General features: G+C 44.9%; 1 protein-coding gene across 1 annotated transcript in view; it reads left to right on the forward strand.

Annotated features, from left to right (window-relative positions):
• The window catches only part of OPHN1 (oligophrenin 1), an 86427-nt gene that overhangs the window by 40344 nt on the left and 31205 nt on the right, over window positions 1-14878 (forward strand). Inside the window, exons 6-15 of the mRNA XM_018554738.1 lie at window positions 346-456; window positions 1722-1826; window positions 4570-4688; window positions 5897-5949; window positions 6399-6425; window positions 7772-7872; window positions 9209-9300; window positions 11911-11989; window positions 13739-13772; window positions 14147-14209. Coding sequence (XP_018410240.1) covers window positions 346-456; window positions 1722-1826; window positions 4570-4688; window positions 5897-5949; window positions 6399-6425; window positions 7772-7872; window positions 9209-9300; window positions 11911-11989; window positions 13739-13772; window positions 14147-14209 — 784 coding nt within the window. The remainder of the gene's footprint in view (window positions 1-345; window positions 457-1721; window positions 1827-4569; window positions 4689-5896; window positions 5950-6398; window positions 6426-7771; window positions 7873-9208; window positions 9301-11910; window positions 11990-13738; window positions 13773-14146; window positions 14210-14878) is intronic.

Genomic DNA, 14878 nt, shown 5'->3' on the forward strand with positions numbered 1-14878 from the left:
GGAAGCCAGTGGAGGGATGGGCAGGGAGGGGCGGGGAATGGAAGCCAGTGGAGGAAGTGGCAGAGAGCTGGAGGATGGAAGCCAGTGGAGGGATTGGCAGTAAGGGGTGGGGAATGGAGGCCAGTGGAGGGATTGGCAGAGAGGGGAAGTGAATGGAAGCCATTAGAGGAATTGGCAGAGAGGGGAGGTGCATCCTGAGTGGTTGGTAAGGTGGATGAGTCTGGCAGCATCCTTCATAGACTAAAGGGGGGAGGAGCCTGTGTACACGTAGGCCAACCAGGAGGGAGTTGCAACAGTCAAGGTGTGAGAAACATATATAAATATGTTTTTTTATTTCCCTTTCAGGCAGATGTTGTGGTGGACAAAGAAAGGCAGAACTTCTATGAATCTTCATTGGAATATGTCTACCAGATTCAGGAGGTGCAGGAGAGCAAGAAGTTTAGCATTGTAGAGCCGGTAAGAGTCATTATGCTCGATATTTAGGAGTAAATAGAACTTTCCAGCATGCAGGATGATGTATCCTTCCATAAAGTGTCACTCCAGGCATAACTCAAAGTGTAATATGAGTCTACATTATTCAAATTAACCTTGTCCCTACTGTCACATCAAACTCAACTGGTTAGTCTTCTAGATTGCCTATAGTAGCTGCAATTTCTTTGGTCAGGGAACAACGCTAGAACATACAGTGTATGGTCAAAAGTATGTGAACCCCCTACAATGATGGAGTTCAGTTGTCTCCATTGAAGGGTCCTGTTCATACTACAACATACAAAGCCATTGTAGGCAATTGTTCTAACTGTTGGGTGAAGACCCCTTTCTGTTTCACCATGACTGTCCTCTGTGTACAAAGCCAGCTCCATAAAGACATGATTTGACCAGGTTGGTGTGAGGGCCCCTTACCTCAAGCCCACTGAACACCTTTGGGATGAATTGGAATGCGGCTTGTGAGCCAGGTCTTCTCATCCAACATCAGTAGTTGACCTCACAAATGGGCTCAAATTCCCACAGACACCTATCACATTCTTATGGGAAGTCTTCCCAGAAGAGTGGAAGCTGTTCTAACCACAAAGGTGGGGGTTAACTTCATATTACTAGCCATGTTTTTGTTATGGGATGTCCATCAAGCTCATATAGGTGTCATGGGACAAGGGGCAACTCCATATTAATGGCCATGGTTTTGGAATGGGATGTCCAACAAACTCATATAGGTGTGTAGCTAAAGGGAGGAGGGGTAACTCCATTGGTCATGGGGGGAAACGCCATACTAATGGCCATACTTTTGTAATGTCCACCAAGCTCATATAGATGTGATGGCCAAGGGACAAGGGGCAACCCCATATTAATGTCCATGGTTTTGGAATGGGATGTGCAACAAGCTCATATAGGTGTCTTTGGCCAAGGGACAACTCCATATTAATGGCCATGGACTGGGGGCAACTCCATATTAATGGCCATGGTTTTGGAATGGGATGCCCAACAAGCTCATATAGATGTGTAGCTAAAGTGAGAAGGGGTAACTCCATTGGTCATGGGGGGGGGGACTCCATATTAATGTCCATGGTATTTGAATGGGATGTCCAACAAGCTCATATAGATGTTCTAGCTAGAGGTCTACAAACCTTTGGCCATATTAGCAGACCTTGGTTAGAGATTGTAATTGGCTTTCTGTACAACAATGTTTTATTTCCAAAGTCCCAATAAATCTTCTATTTTGCTTTTAGGTTTTGGCCTTCTTGCATTGTCTCTTCACTTCCAACAGCCTCACATTTGAGTTAACACAGGACTTCCAACCCTACAAGCAGCAGCTGCAGCTGAGCCTCCAGAATGTATGTTTTCTATAGTATTCTATGAGGGCAGAAATATACTTAAAGTGACATTAAACCCTCAGATTTTTTTAACATAAACCAATACTGTAATGTGTCCCTTACTGTAATCCATGGTTGTTTCCCTTCTCTTTGCTGCTCTTCCTTTTAAATCCTCATGTCTTCTCATGCTGGGGAGAACTTCCCTTTGCAGCTGAGTGCCTCTTCCTGTAGAGCTGGCTCAGGTTGCAAACCTTCACACAGACACCATGTAGCCATTCCAGAGACAAGGCAGTCTGCTGCAAAACAGAAGTTCTCCCCAAGCATGAGAACAGATACAGATTTAAAAGGAAGAGCAGCAAAGAGAAGGGAAACTACCATGGATTACAGTAAGGCGCACATTACAGTATTGTTTTATGTTAAAAAATCTGAGGGTTTAATGTCACTTTAATGCTTGTAAAACATGATTCATCAGCATCAAACATGATTTATGGGTTCAATCTCTTTATGACTTTTGTCAAATGCCACAAAAGTATACACAATATATAATCATATGCACACAGGGAGGTCATATGTGATATCGCAATCATTACATTTCTGCTATGGACATATTTATTTGGCAATAGCTTTGTCATTAGTTAAGTTAACAATGTAATATAAGCATTGTTTTGTGGGGGGAAAATTGAGCTCCCTTTTGGCAAAAATGTTATTGTCGATGGAATCTATAAACAAAAATATGTAAAAAAGAAAAAAGTATTTTTTTCTGTTTTTATCACCAGTGTTACACTTTTGCTGTAAATTAAAAAAAAAATGATTTATAAAATATATTTTTTAAAATTAGATAATTTTTTTTTAATTAACATTAATTGAAAATACAAAAAAAAAACTAAATAAAAACCAATCGGAACAGCAAATGCAAATCCAGCACGTTATTATTCTGAGTTGCCCCACTCAAGCGGCGGCCATATTGAGTGGGGCACGTGAGATTAATAACGTGCTGGATTAGTGTGATCCTAGTTCATTTTATTACTTCATTGCTGTGCTGTATGTGTATAGTCCAATGTAGTTGGATCTGCATGTGCATTATAATTAATCGATTAAAAAAAAATGTGATTAATCGAACACGAAAATTTTAATCAGTACCAGCCCAACTTTTTTTTAAACACTTTTTTTTTTTTTTTACACTAACTTTATTGCTATCACATAGGGGGCCTAACAAACCCCCTATGTAATGACAAATAGGGTGTGATAGGTCCTCTTTATGGAGACATTAGGGGTCACTGTGTTTGCCTGATGAAGGGACCATGTTCGGTCCTGAAATTTTGCTTTTACACTGTGTCTGTATAACGTCTGAATAAAGGAGGTGTTCAATACATTAGACCTTGGAGTGCGGGTGACTTCTTTTGGACATTTCTGTGATAACGCAGCGCCATCCGCAGGTCATACCAGCACCCATCTAATGGGATTCCGGTCAGGAGTGCTGTGGATTACACAATACTGATGACCCCTAATGTCACCTAGGGACCCCAAAGAAGCTCAGGAAGCACAGATCTTCTCCTGGATCTAAGAGCCGGAGAATGTGCCCAGTGACACGGGAAGTGATGTAATACAAATCACTTCTGGGTCCAGTGATCAGAGGAGACATCAGCGGCTAGAAGCTTGCTGATCTCTCTCCGATTGATGTGCGGAGACCTGCCGTGTCGGTCCCAGGCCGGCGGTGGGGATGGGAAAGCACACTCCGCCGATCGGTACAAGCTGTCCGTCGGCTATATAGACATTCCAAATAAGACCGATCAATTTCAGTAGGGAAGCGAGAACAAGTCTTGACATAAAAAATACTCTCTAAATATCGCAAGGGATCAAATCCAGCAAAGAGGAATATCAAAAGATGGAGGATGGACTCCATCTTTTCTTTTTCTTTTCCCAAAAAAATATAAAAAAGACAAATGGAAAAAAATATTAATGGTAAAAGAATAGAAATCATTAAGAAAAGCATAGAAATAATTTTAAAAAAGCAGAAAAAATAATGGCTATGGGGAGAAGGAGAGGAAGGTGTTAAAGGTTAATACATTTATTTAAGGAAAAAATATTATTATTATTATTAATGTTATTATTATTTATTAATAATAATAGTTATTTTATTATTAGTATTAATAATAATATTATTTGTATAAAATGTACTTGTAAGGTTTCTTTAGGTGATGTCATTGTGTTTACTATCTCCTTCCTATGTTGATCACCTTTTGATCTGCTCCATTCTAAAATCAGCAGCTTACAATGGAAACCCCCCACTTTATAATACATTGGTGCCTGGGGTAGATTGAATTGTATATTTGAACATAGCTGGTCAGTGGTGTATGAGGGTCAAACAGTCCACAATCTTGAGGTACCCCAATCTAAAATTTAAAGGACGTCAATGCAAAAACACAAAAAAAGTGGGGTGTCCCCTCTTCAAAGCAGGACCCCCCTTTACATCAGAGCCCCCCTTTATACAGCTTTATACAGCTGCGGGGGCAGGCCTGGACGGAGGCGAATTTCTGTATTTTTCTGATTGGATGCCACCTTACCTGGATAAGCGTCATTCACTTCCGTGGCCCTGGTGGCAACATTTCGAGGCACCCCTGAGGAAGACGGAAGGCACCCCAGGGTGGGCTGAGAAAGGCAATGCTGAACTAGGGACTCCTTGAACTCTATATTGTACGTGGAGCTGGAAGGTTGACTCATTATGCTAGGCCAGCACTCTCAACACTCGTCTTTTTTTCCACAGACGCGGAACCACTTCACCAGTACCGGAGAAGAAATGGAAGATCTGAAGAAGAGGATGACTGATGCTCCTGTGGTTTGCAAGCTGAAAGGCCAGAGCACAATCGAAGGAATGCACAGCATGTATTTTCTGCTTTATACAGTTTAACATGACACTGTGACCCTGGTTATGGACACTCCAGTATTTACATATTCTTGCCATGCTTTATACAGAAGCCTTCACTTACCTATGTAGCTGCAGGACTGTGTGGAGCAATCCATCTTCCATGATCAAAAGAGAAGCGGGAAGTCATTTATTGAGTCTCATCACTCTGCTCTCCCCTCTGCCAGAGCTCCTGTTCTGTGTCTACATTAGAGATTAGAAGACTGGAATGCTGCTAATGATGGGAGGGGGAAACGTGGTGAGCTGAACTGCTGAGTTGTTGCTGAGAGGTGGAGGGAACATTGAGTTGCTGCTGAGAGCTGGAGGGAACATTGAGTTGCTGCTGAGAGGTGGAGGGTAGATTGAGCTGCTGATTTGATGCTGGGATCTGTAGGGTAGATTGAGCTGCTGAGTTGCTGCTGAGAGCTGGAGGGTACATTGAGCTGCTGAGTTGATGCTGGGAGCTGTAGGGTAGATTGAGCTGCTGAGTTGCTGCTGGGAGGTGGAGGGTAGATTGAGCTGCTGAGTTGCTGCTGAGAACTGGAGGGTACATTGAGCTGCTGATGTGCTGTTGAGAGCTGGAGCGTACATTGAGTTGCTGCTGAGAGCTGGAGGGAACATTGAGTTGCTGCTGAGAGGTGGAGGGTACATTTAGCTGCTGAGTTGTTGCTAAGAGCTGGAGGGAACATTGAGCTGCTGAGAGGTGGAGGGTACATTGAGCTGCTGATTTGCTGTAGAGAGCTGGAGGGAACATTGTGTTTCTGAGTTGCTGCTGGGAGAAAAGAGCAGAGGGAGCCGAGCTGCTCAAAGCAAAAGTGCTTCTGTTGCAAACTTTTAGGAGGAATTGCACCACAGTGCATGCAGCTACTGAGGTCCGTGATGGCCCGTTTTTCTAAAAGTTTATAGCTATTTGCATAGCCGGGCCATGAGAACAAAGCATGAAGGCTGCCATTGCTGGACACTCCTTCTGAAAACACTAGCTGCCTTGGTGTCATACTGAACCTCTTGTTTCAACGCTTTGAGTCACTGACTAGAATATAGGTGAACACGATGATATCCAAGCAACCACTCTATTGGAAGGGGCAGCACTTGTGCCCAATGAAAGCCCTATGAGACGATGGTCTTTATGGAAACATTTATGACTTCAGAGAAGCCAACACCTTTTATGGGTCTTCATTTTCTTCATCAGGGACCATGATGAAGGCGAAGCAGATCCTGAAACATGTTGGCTTCTTTGGAGATGTAAATACCATCATCCTATAGAGGTTTTGTTGGGCACGCTCGATGGATTGGGGCGCTCGTATATAATTTGATTCACCTAGATCTAGAACATGTGAGAAGTTGAGTAAAGTGAGCACAGCAGGTTTCTTTTACCTCCGTACACTACAGGCTGCTCCCCTTAAGTGCCTTTGCGTAGTCTTATAAAGTATGATATCTTAGCCGCCACCTTCAGTTGATGGTAATCTTATAAAGTCTTAGCCGCCACCTTCAGTTGATGGTTTTATGTCTATGGAATTTCAGAAAGAAGCATTGGCAGCTCCCCTATTTCATAAGCAGTGTATTTTAACATTCCCAAGCATGAAGCCCAGTCATGCCGCTCTTCAGCTGTCTGAAATGATATATCTCACTTTTCCTGAATTGATGTCTGCTGACATAATGTCTTTTTTTTCCCCCTCAATTTGCCTACTAAGGGAGGGATATTATGTCTCTTTGCACAGGTTCAAATTTTTGATGGTTTTACATTCCACCATGCATTCCTTCAGAGGTTCAAGCATTGTCTTCCATGATTGTTTATGCTATGATAAGCTCCATCACATTCACGTGCCAGTTTTTGATATACAGTATGGGGGCCACCTGACCATCACACCTCTAGCGTGTTGGACATCTCATTCCAACACCATGGCCTTTAATATGCCCCCTTTTCAGCTTTTGCCGCCTACACCCTGCTTGGAAAGCTTTCCATAAGTTTAAAGGATGCCTGTGGGAATTTGTGGCCATTTGTGAGGTCATGAACTGGTGTTGGATGAGAAGACCTGGCTCACAATTGGCTCTTCGATTCATCCCCAAGGTGTTCAGTAGGGTCGATGTCAGGGCTCTGTGCAGATCACTCAAGTACTTCCACACCAAACTGGTCACACCGTGTCTTTTATGGATCTGGCTGTGTACACAGGGGACAGTCATGGTGGAACAGAAAAGGATCTTCACCAAACTGTTACCACAAGGCTGGAAGAGCCTACAATGTGTTTGTATGATGGAGTATTAACAGGACCCTTCACTGGGTATGGAGCATGGACATTAAAAAGGAGTTGTCCCCCCTTTATGGCTATACCATTCTCCACTGTTCGGGGTAGGCTTTCCACAAGATTTTGGACGGTGTTTGTGAGAATGTGGGCCCATTTGTGAGGTCAGGTACTGATGTTGGATGAGAAGACCTGACTCACAATCACCATTCCAATTCATCTCAAAGGTGGTCAGTAGGGTTGAGGTCAGGGCTCTGTGTAGTACACTCGAGTTCCTCCACACCAAACTGATCAAACCATGTCTTTATGCAGCTGGCTTTGTACACCTGAACTCAATAATTTCTGTGGAACAACACAGCATTGCTGTGGAGGAACTTGAGTGGTCTTCACACACTGGTCACACCATGTCTTTATGGAGATGGCTTTGTACACAGGGGACAGTCATGGTGGAACAGAAAAGGGTCTTCTTCAAACGGCCACCACAAGGTTGGAAGGGCACAAGTGTCTACAATGTCTTTGTATGTTGTAGTATTACCAGAACCCTTCACTGGAAACACCTGAACTCAATTATTTGGAGGATCTCCACATCCTGGAAGGATCAGAATTTATTTGGAAGAGGGTCCATACACTTTGGTCACAGAGTTGGTGTGATGGTCAGGTGTCCAGACTTTTGGCCATGTAGTAAAGTCTGCATACATTGCTGTGAATTCCATTGCTAACCCATTCTGTCACTGACGCAGCATCAGAGGAGAATTGTTTTATTGATTTGTGAGTTGTCCCTGAAATCTTTACATGATCTGAATATCCGTTTTTATGGTTTCCAGGGGCCCTCGGCCTTACGTGGGTGAAGTATTACTGCAAGTACGAGAAGGAGGGGAAGGGATTAAGCTTAGTTCCTGTAGAGCAGAAGCCGGGCTCCCGGCAGGTAAGTTTAAGCACTTGTTGCTTTCTGTGAATTTTGTTGGATAAAATGTTATTCTGAAACATTAAATGTGTTTTGTTGAAGAATTCTCTTAAGAACGCCCCCCTCCTACTGCTGATACCTTCACTGTCCTCTGTTTGTATGTTAGAACCCCTTAGAAATACCTGATACTTCTTGGCATGGGAAAACATGTGATCTTCTCCCCTTCCTCCCAAGATGCAATGCTTGGGTCTGATCAACCAATTGCAGTCCTGAACACTGTCAAGTGGTGGACGGGGAAAAGGTCATTAATCCTGTATAAGCTCAGACACGGAGCTTACACAGGGTTCGGACTCTAGCTTTCGATGGAGGAATGGACTGGCAAGAGATGGAAGGCAGGAATTCTCCATATACTCAGGGCTGTTGACAGGGGCATCCCTAGACATTTCTCTGCCTGAGGCAGGAGGGGAGGTTGCTCGTGTTGCACACTCTGGGGGGTGGATTGGTGTGGCATTATGGATGGGTCTTAGCTGCTCTTGGTGCCCATCTGGGGGGCAAGGGGGGGGGGTATTGGCCGATTGGGTGGCGGCTAGTGGTGCACATTCCGGGGATGGGGCCAGACCATGGTGCACGACATCCTGCCCAGGGCCCGGGCCCTCTTGCTTTCAAGCCGTAGACACAGACCCCAGCCCTACAAAGAGTAACACAAGGCATCAGCTGCCTGATCTCAGCCTCTGTCCAGCAATCAATTAGACACTGGCAGAGAGACGCGGTTCCCCGCCATCTTGTGCCAGGGCATTCCTCCACACAGTTCAGTCATCAAGGCTACTGCAGTCTCCCTTATAGGGGCTCCGGCAGAGAGGCCGTAGAAGGCCCCATGATTTCTGATGACAGCCCTTCATATACTTATCCAGGTATCTATACACTTTTGGCCATATAGTGTAGGTGTGTTGGTCTGGTGTCCACACACTGTTGGGCCATATAGTGTATATTGGATTTTTTGGCGTACACAATCCCGTGATGTAAGCTCGTGTCATTGTGTCTCTCTCCAGTGACACTCTAATCCTGTTTGTCTGCAAGGAAAGCCTGTGTGATAATCTTCCCATGGCCATCTGTTACTACGCGGCGTCTTCACCATAGCGAGTCTTCTCTCTAGTACTGCTCACTTACTGCCCTGTGTCTTCCCAACGTCTGTACCTCCCCTTGACTCCAGATCCCCTCATCCTTTCACTTTGCATTGCTTTCTCCTTGCTGTCCCCTCATCCCCTTGTCCTTGCTGCTGTCTCACCCTTTTCCAGTTACCCTTTGCTGCCAACCCCCTCAGTTTGCTGTAAGTATCCTCATCCATCTTTCCCTGTAGGTAAGCCAGGAGCTGACCCTCAAGTCTTGTATAAGAAGGAAGACGGATTCCATCGATAAGAGGTTTTGTTTCGATGTAGAGACCAATGAGAGGTGAGTGGTGCTGACATACAAAGGAAAGTTGCACTAGAGAAGATATGGAGGCTGCCAATGATTGCTTTTAGAAATCCTATTCACTTGGCTGTTACGATAATTCAGAAAGTTAAAGTCAATCTCCATCGATCCTGCCAGGGTGACCACACTCGCTCATTGTACTATGGAGGGGCAGCATTGTCACCCTAGGACAGAAATACAGAACACCCCCTATTCCTCTCTTCTTCTTTGTAACATAGTGAGGAGGTGTTCTGTAGTTCACAGAGGAGAACTAGTCAGGCCCGATAGCACCGCTCAATACAACACTAAAGAGTTTGCAGTACGTTACAAACTCTCTGGATTTCTGGCAGGATCAACAGGTCTATTTTTGCCCTCATTGAACAGATATAACTTCCAATGGTATATTTAACAGACCGAGCAAAAAAATATTATTGTCAGGTTCATATGCAGTTTACAAAATTTGCTGGCAAATGGGTTGAAAAAAAAGAAGAAGCTGGAGTTCTAACTTTTTAGTATTTTTAGTTCCTGACCCAGAGCAGGAATCCAGCATTTTCTGTGAGAGACGGTTTTTGAGTATAACGCAGAATAGACCAGATGATATAGCATTATGCAGGCGGTCAATTGTGCTAACAGTGGGAGTGGCTGAAGATGCATGGTTAAATAAACCCTGAGCCTACTTTATGGGTCAAGCATGTGTAATGCACTGACTGCAGGGATCAGGAGTGTATAACGCAAGGAATACAGGGGTCAGGAGTGTGTAACAAGCAGACTTCAGGGATCAAAGGTGCGTAACGCATGGAGTGCAGGGGTCAGTTGTAAGTTATGCAGATTTAATTAGTAAGTAACACAGGGTTCGGGGATCAGTAGCAAGTAACGCAGGGTTCAGGGGTCCATAGTAAGTAACGCAGGGGTCCTTTGTAAGTAGCGCAGGGGTCAGTACTATATAACGCAGTGTTCTTAGGTCAGTAGTATATAACGCAGGGTTCGGGGGTCAATAGTATATAATGCATGGTTCAGAGGTTGTTAGTATATAACACAGGGTTCAGGGCTCAGTAGTAAGTTATGTAGAGTTCAGGGGTCAGTAGTAAGTAACGCAGGCTTCAGGGGTCAGTAGTAAGTGACACAGGCTTAAGGGGTCAGTAGTAAGTTATGTCGAGTTCAGGGGTCAGTAGTAAGTACTGGATTCTTTAGCTAACTTGACTTCCTGTGTGGCCATTTAGGAGAAAGAGGGACGGAGCGCTGTGACCCTATTACAGGAAGCGCCTGTACAATAACCTTCATGGCAGGATCACCAGGTTTTAATTTAATGAAAGCTACTGAAGCCGATAAGCTTTGATTGCTACCCCTACTGTATTCCATGCTCCTCCTCCTTTTTTTTTTTTTTTTAAACCTGTAATAAAACTTTGGATTGAAAAAGCCTTTTGAAAGAGTAATAATGCATTAAAATGGCAGTAAAGTCACAAAAATAAGAAATCACTGGGAGGTCGGGACTTGGCTTGTTCTGCCAAAAAATGTGTTCCTTCACCTCAAAGCAATTTTGAAAATTGCATCATGCAGTGCACACGCCCAGCACCACTCGTTGGCCTGATGCCCATGTTCTCATGTGCAGGAGTTACATCATCAGTGGTCACCCAGTGGCCAAAGATGATTCCTGGGAACCCAGAAGTGGTGGCTTTAAAGCTTCTATTAGAGTTAGTGGTTGGGTAGAAGATAAAATGTAAAATTAACCTAACCTAGATACACTATATTGCCAAAAGTATTGGGACGCCTTTACACGCACATGAACTTTAATGGCATCCCAGTCTTAGTCCGTAGGGTTCAGTATTGGGTTGGCTCCGCCCTTTGCCGCTATAACAGCTTCAACTCTTCTGGGAAGGCCTCCACAAGGTTTAGGAGTGTGTCTATGGGAATGTTGGACCATTTGTGAGGTCAGGTACTGATGTTGGAGGAGAAGGCCGGGCTCGCAGACTCCGCTCTAAATTACACTTGGCACAATGCAGTCAGGCAAATACCGTTCTCCTGGCAATCGCCAAACCCAGACACGTCCATCGGATTGCCAGACAGAGAAGCGTGATTGGTCACTCCAGAGAACACGTCTCCACTTTTCTAGAGTCCAGTGGCGGCGTGCTTTACACCACGGCATCCCACGCTTTGCATTGCACTTGGTGATGTAAGGCTTGGATGCAGCTGCTCGGCCATGGAAACCCATTCCATGAAGCTCTCTACGCACTGTTGTTGTGCCAATCTGAAGGCCACACCAAGTTTGGAGGTCTGTAGCTATTGACTCTGCAGACAGTTGGAGACTTCTGCGCACTGTACGCTTCAGCATACGCTGATCCCGCTCTGTCATTTTACGTGGCCTACCACTTCGTGGCTGAGTTGCTGTTGTTCCCAGTTGCTTCCACTTTGTTATAATACCACTAACAGGTGACCTCGGAATATTTAGTAGCCAGGAAATGTCACTTTTTCAATATAGTGTATATAACGGTGTATTTATATTTGCTGTGTGGTCGAGTATGAAGGATTGCCCTCTGCTCAGCTAATTAAGGTCAACGATAACCTCACCTCAGTGTGAACTGGAATAACTGTGTCCATCATCCTGTGTTTCAGACAAGGCACCATCACCTTTCAGGCCTTTTCAGAGACCAATCGTCGCCTGTGGATTGAAGCCATGGACGGGAAAGAGCCGGTGAGTTTAGTTTGCTGCGGTTGGGGTGACCTCTACTGATGAATTCTGATTCTGCAGCCTCCGAACCTTCATCGGAGAAATGAAGGCGTCTTTTAACTGTGCAAACAGCTCCGTGCTACTGTGTAACATACGAATGTCCTTAAGCAAAATAATCAGAGTAATAAGGCCGAGCACGCAACGTAATACAAATAAGACAAAGTTTGTTAAAGTGAGAAAATGTTCCATCTCAGTATAATCCATCTTCAATGTAGGAATCCACCCATGTGGATCACTCATTAAACAAAGCCACCTGAGGCTCAGCAAGACCTCTCACCACCAAACCGAAAAATCTTCTCATATATATATACACTGAGTGACCGGATTATTATGACCACCTGACATTTGTAGGCAAATTAGCTATAATTTTGCGCTGAAGTTGCTCGAGGGCCAGACCATTATAAATAGGGAAGCAGGTTGTTTACCACGACAGTAGAAGTGATTTGTTTCTGAAGATTCGGGGGAACAACGCGATGTAACAGCCTTTGAACACGGGATGATTGTTGGCGCTCGGAGCCATGGAGCGAGTATCAGCAAAACAGCAGAATTCGTTAAATGTTCAAAAGCAGCTGTTGTTAAAGTGTTTAAAGACCGGACTGTCAGCCGAAAATCTGGGTCTGAACGTGCGAATTGTGGACGTCAGCGACTAGTCAATGTTAGGGCAGAACGGAGAGTGGCAAGACTGGTACAAGACAACAGAAGGGCAACAGTGCCGTGTCAGATTCCTCGCATCACCTTTCAACATCTCCGCCTCGTGGAGTCACGAGGCGGCCCAACGAAGTACTGATGGGGTGGTCATAATAATTTGGCCACTCAGTGTATATGCAATATATTTGTAATTAAAAAGAGTGTTTCCAGCATAAGAGAAACCTCACTTTCTGCTCCTGAGCACTATTCCGATCTCTACTGGTGATAGGTCTTGCTAAGCCACAAGGGAAATATCTGGTCATGCTATGGAGGGGAGCAAGTCTAAGACCACAGAAGGGAAGCCATAGGCGTGTTTTAAGTTACCCTTTAATGGGTCAGGTACTGATGTTGGATGACGAGACCTGGCTCACAATCGGTGTTCCATTTCTTTCCAAAGGTGGTCAGTAGGGTTGAATTCGGGGCAGTTGGGTTACAGGGTTCCAGAGGATGGGAGAGACTCTGGAGAAGCTCCATGGGAGGAGGTGACCAGTTAGAGTAGGAGGTCTTAATAGGACAGTTTGGGTGATATTTTGAGATGAGGTTAGTGATGTAACTGGGGGCAGTGTTATGGATGGCTTTGTACAGTATATTGTTGTAAGTATTCATTGGGTCAGTGGACACCAGTGGAGGGATCGGCAGGGAGGGGCAGGGGACTCTGAACGATTGGCTAGGTGGATGAGTTGACAACAGCATTCATGATTGACTGAAAGGGGGGGGGGTGTTAGCCTGTGTGGAGGTATACTGTGAGCAGCAGCAGCAGCAGCAGCAGCAGCAGCAGCAGCAGCAGCAGCAGCAGCAGCAGCAGCCCCAGCAGCAGCAGCCCCAGCAGCAGCAGCAGCAGCAGCAGCAGCCCCAGCAGCAGCCCCTACAAAACTAGAGTTTGGATCCCAAGAAAAATCCTAATTAGCATCGAAATTAATGATATACATGATTCCTTTTAGCTTAGTAGTTTACCATGTAATTGGTTGCACTGATGCAACAAGTTGTACTGGGTTACTGATTGGCCACACCTGTCTTTTCCCACAGATCTATCGCAACCCAATTACGAAACGCGACGAAAGTGAGTACAATGTTTTTTATTTCCATCAGCATGAATAAAACTTCACCCCGAAAAATACAGAAGGTCCGCCCAGACCCTCCTGACTCTGATGCGTTCACCCAAGCAGAGCTAAGTCATAGAGGCGACCTCACCTGTATGACTAAGCCCCGTTTGGGTGAAATGGGTCAGAGCGAGGAGGTACTTGGTGGACCTTCTGTTTTCTTTGTTCAGAATAATAAAGTTTTATTCATCGAAGTGTGGCCGGTTTCTTTGCCTTTCCTTTTGAGTTGCTTTGAGCGACAAAACAGATGAGCTCATTCTGTATGTTATTTACTACAAATTGAAGTACATGATCAGTGTGTCCGTATCTCACCAACCTTATTGCCCATTTCTAGTGGAACTGAACGATGTTGGGTTCCGTTTTGTCCGAAAGTGCATCAATGCCGTGGAAGCTACAGGTAGGGAGAGTTTGGTTTTTTTATATTAAATTCTGTTCTGACAAAATTAAGACATACATTGTATATGACTTGGGTTTCCTCTATTAGTATGCATGACTGAGAAGCCGGCCCCTGGAGATGCTCGCATGTACATTTCTGGACACCAGGCCATCACACCTATATGATCTTTTTGGGCATCTAATTCTAAAAACATGGCCATTTATTTGGAGTTGGTCCTCCTTTTGCGGTTATACCAGTCTCCACTCTTCTGGGAAGGCTTTTAAGAAGACTTTGAAGTGTGTCTGAGGGTATTTGTGCCCATTTGTGAGGTTAGGTACTGCTGTTGGAAGACCTGGCTTACACTCACCATCCCAAGTAGTGTTGAGGTCAGGGCTCGGTGCAGGACACCCGAGTTACTCCACACCAAGCTGGTCACACCATGTCTTTATGGAGCTGACTTTGTACACAGGGGACAGTCATGGTGGAACAGAAAAGGGTCTTCACCAAACTGTGACCACAAGGCTGGAAGAACACAAGTGTCTACTACAGGCCTTCTTAAACTTTTTCGACTCGTGACCCCTTTTCGGCCGAGGAAATCTTTACGTGACCCCAGCATCAGACGGTGTCTTTCCCCTCTTTCCCCTCCCAGCGTCAGTCGGTGTCTCTCTCCTACTCCCTCCCCCCTAATGT

Source organism: Nanorana parkeri, unplaced genomic scaffold (genome assembly GCF_000935625.1).
Source record: "Nanorana parkeri isolate BGI_ZX_2015 unplaced genomic scaffold, ASM93562v1 scaffold171, whole genome shotgun sequence".
Classification (NCBI taxonomy): Eukaryota; Metazoa; Chordata; class Amphibia; order Anura; family Dicroglossidae; genus Nanorana; species Nanorana parkeri.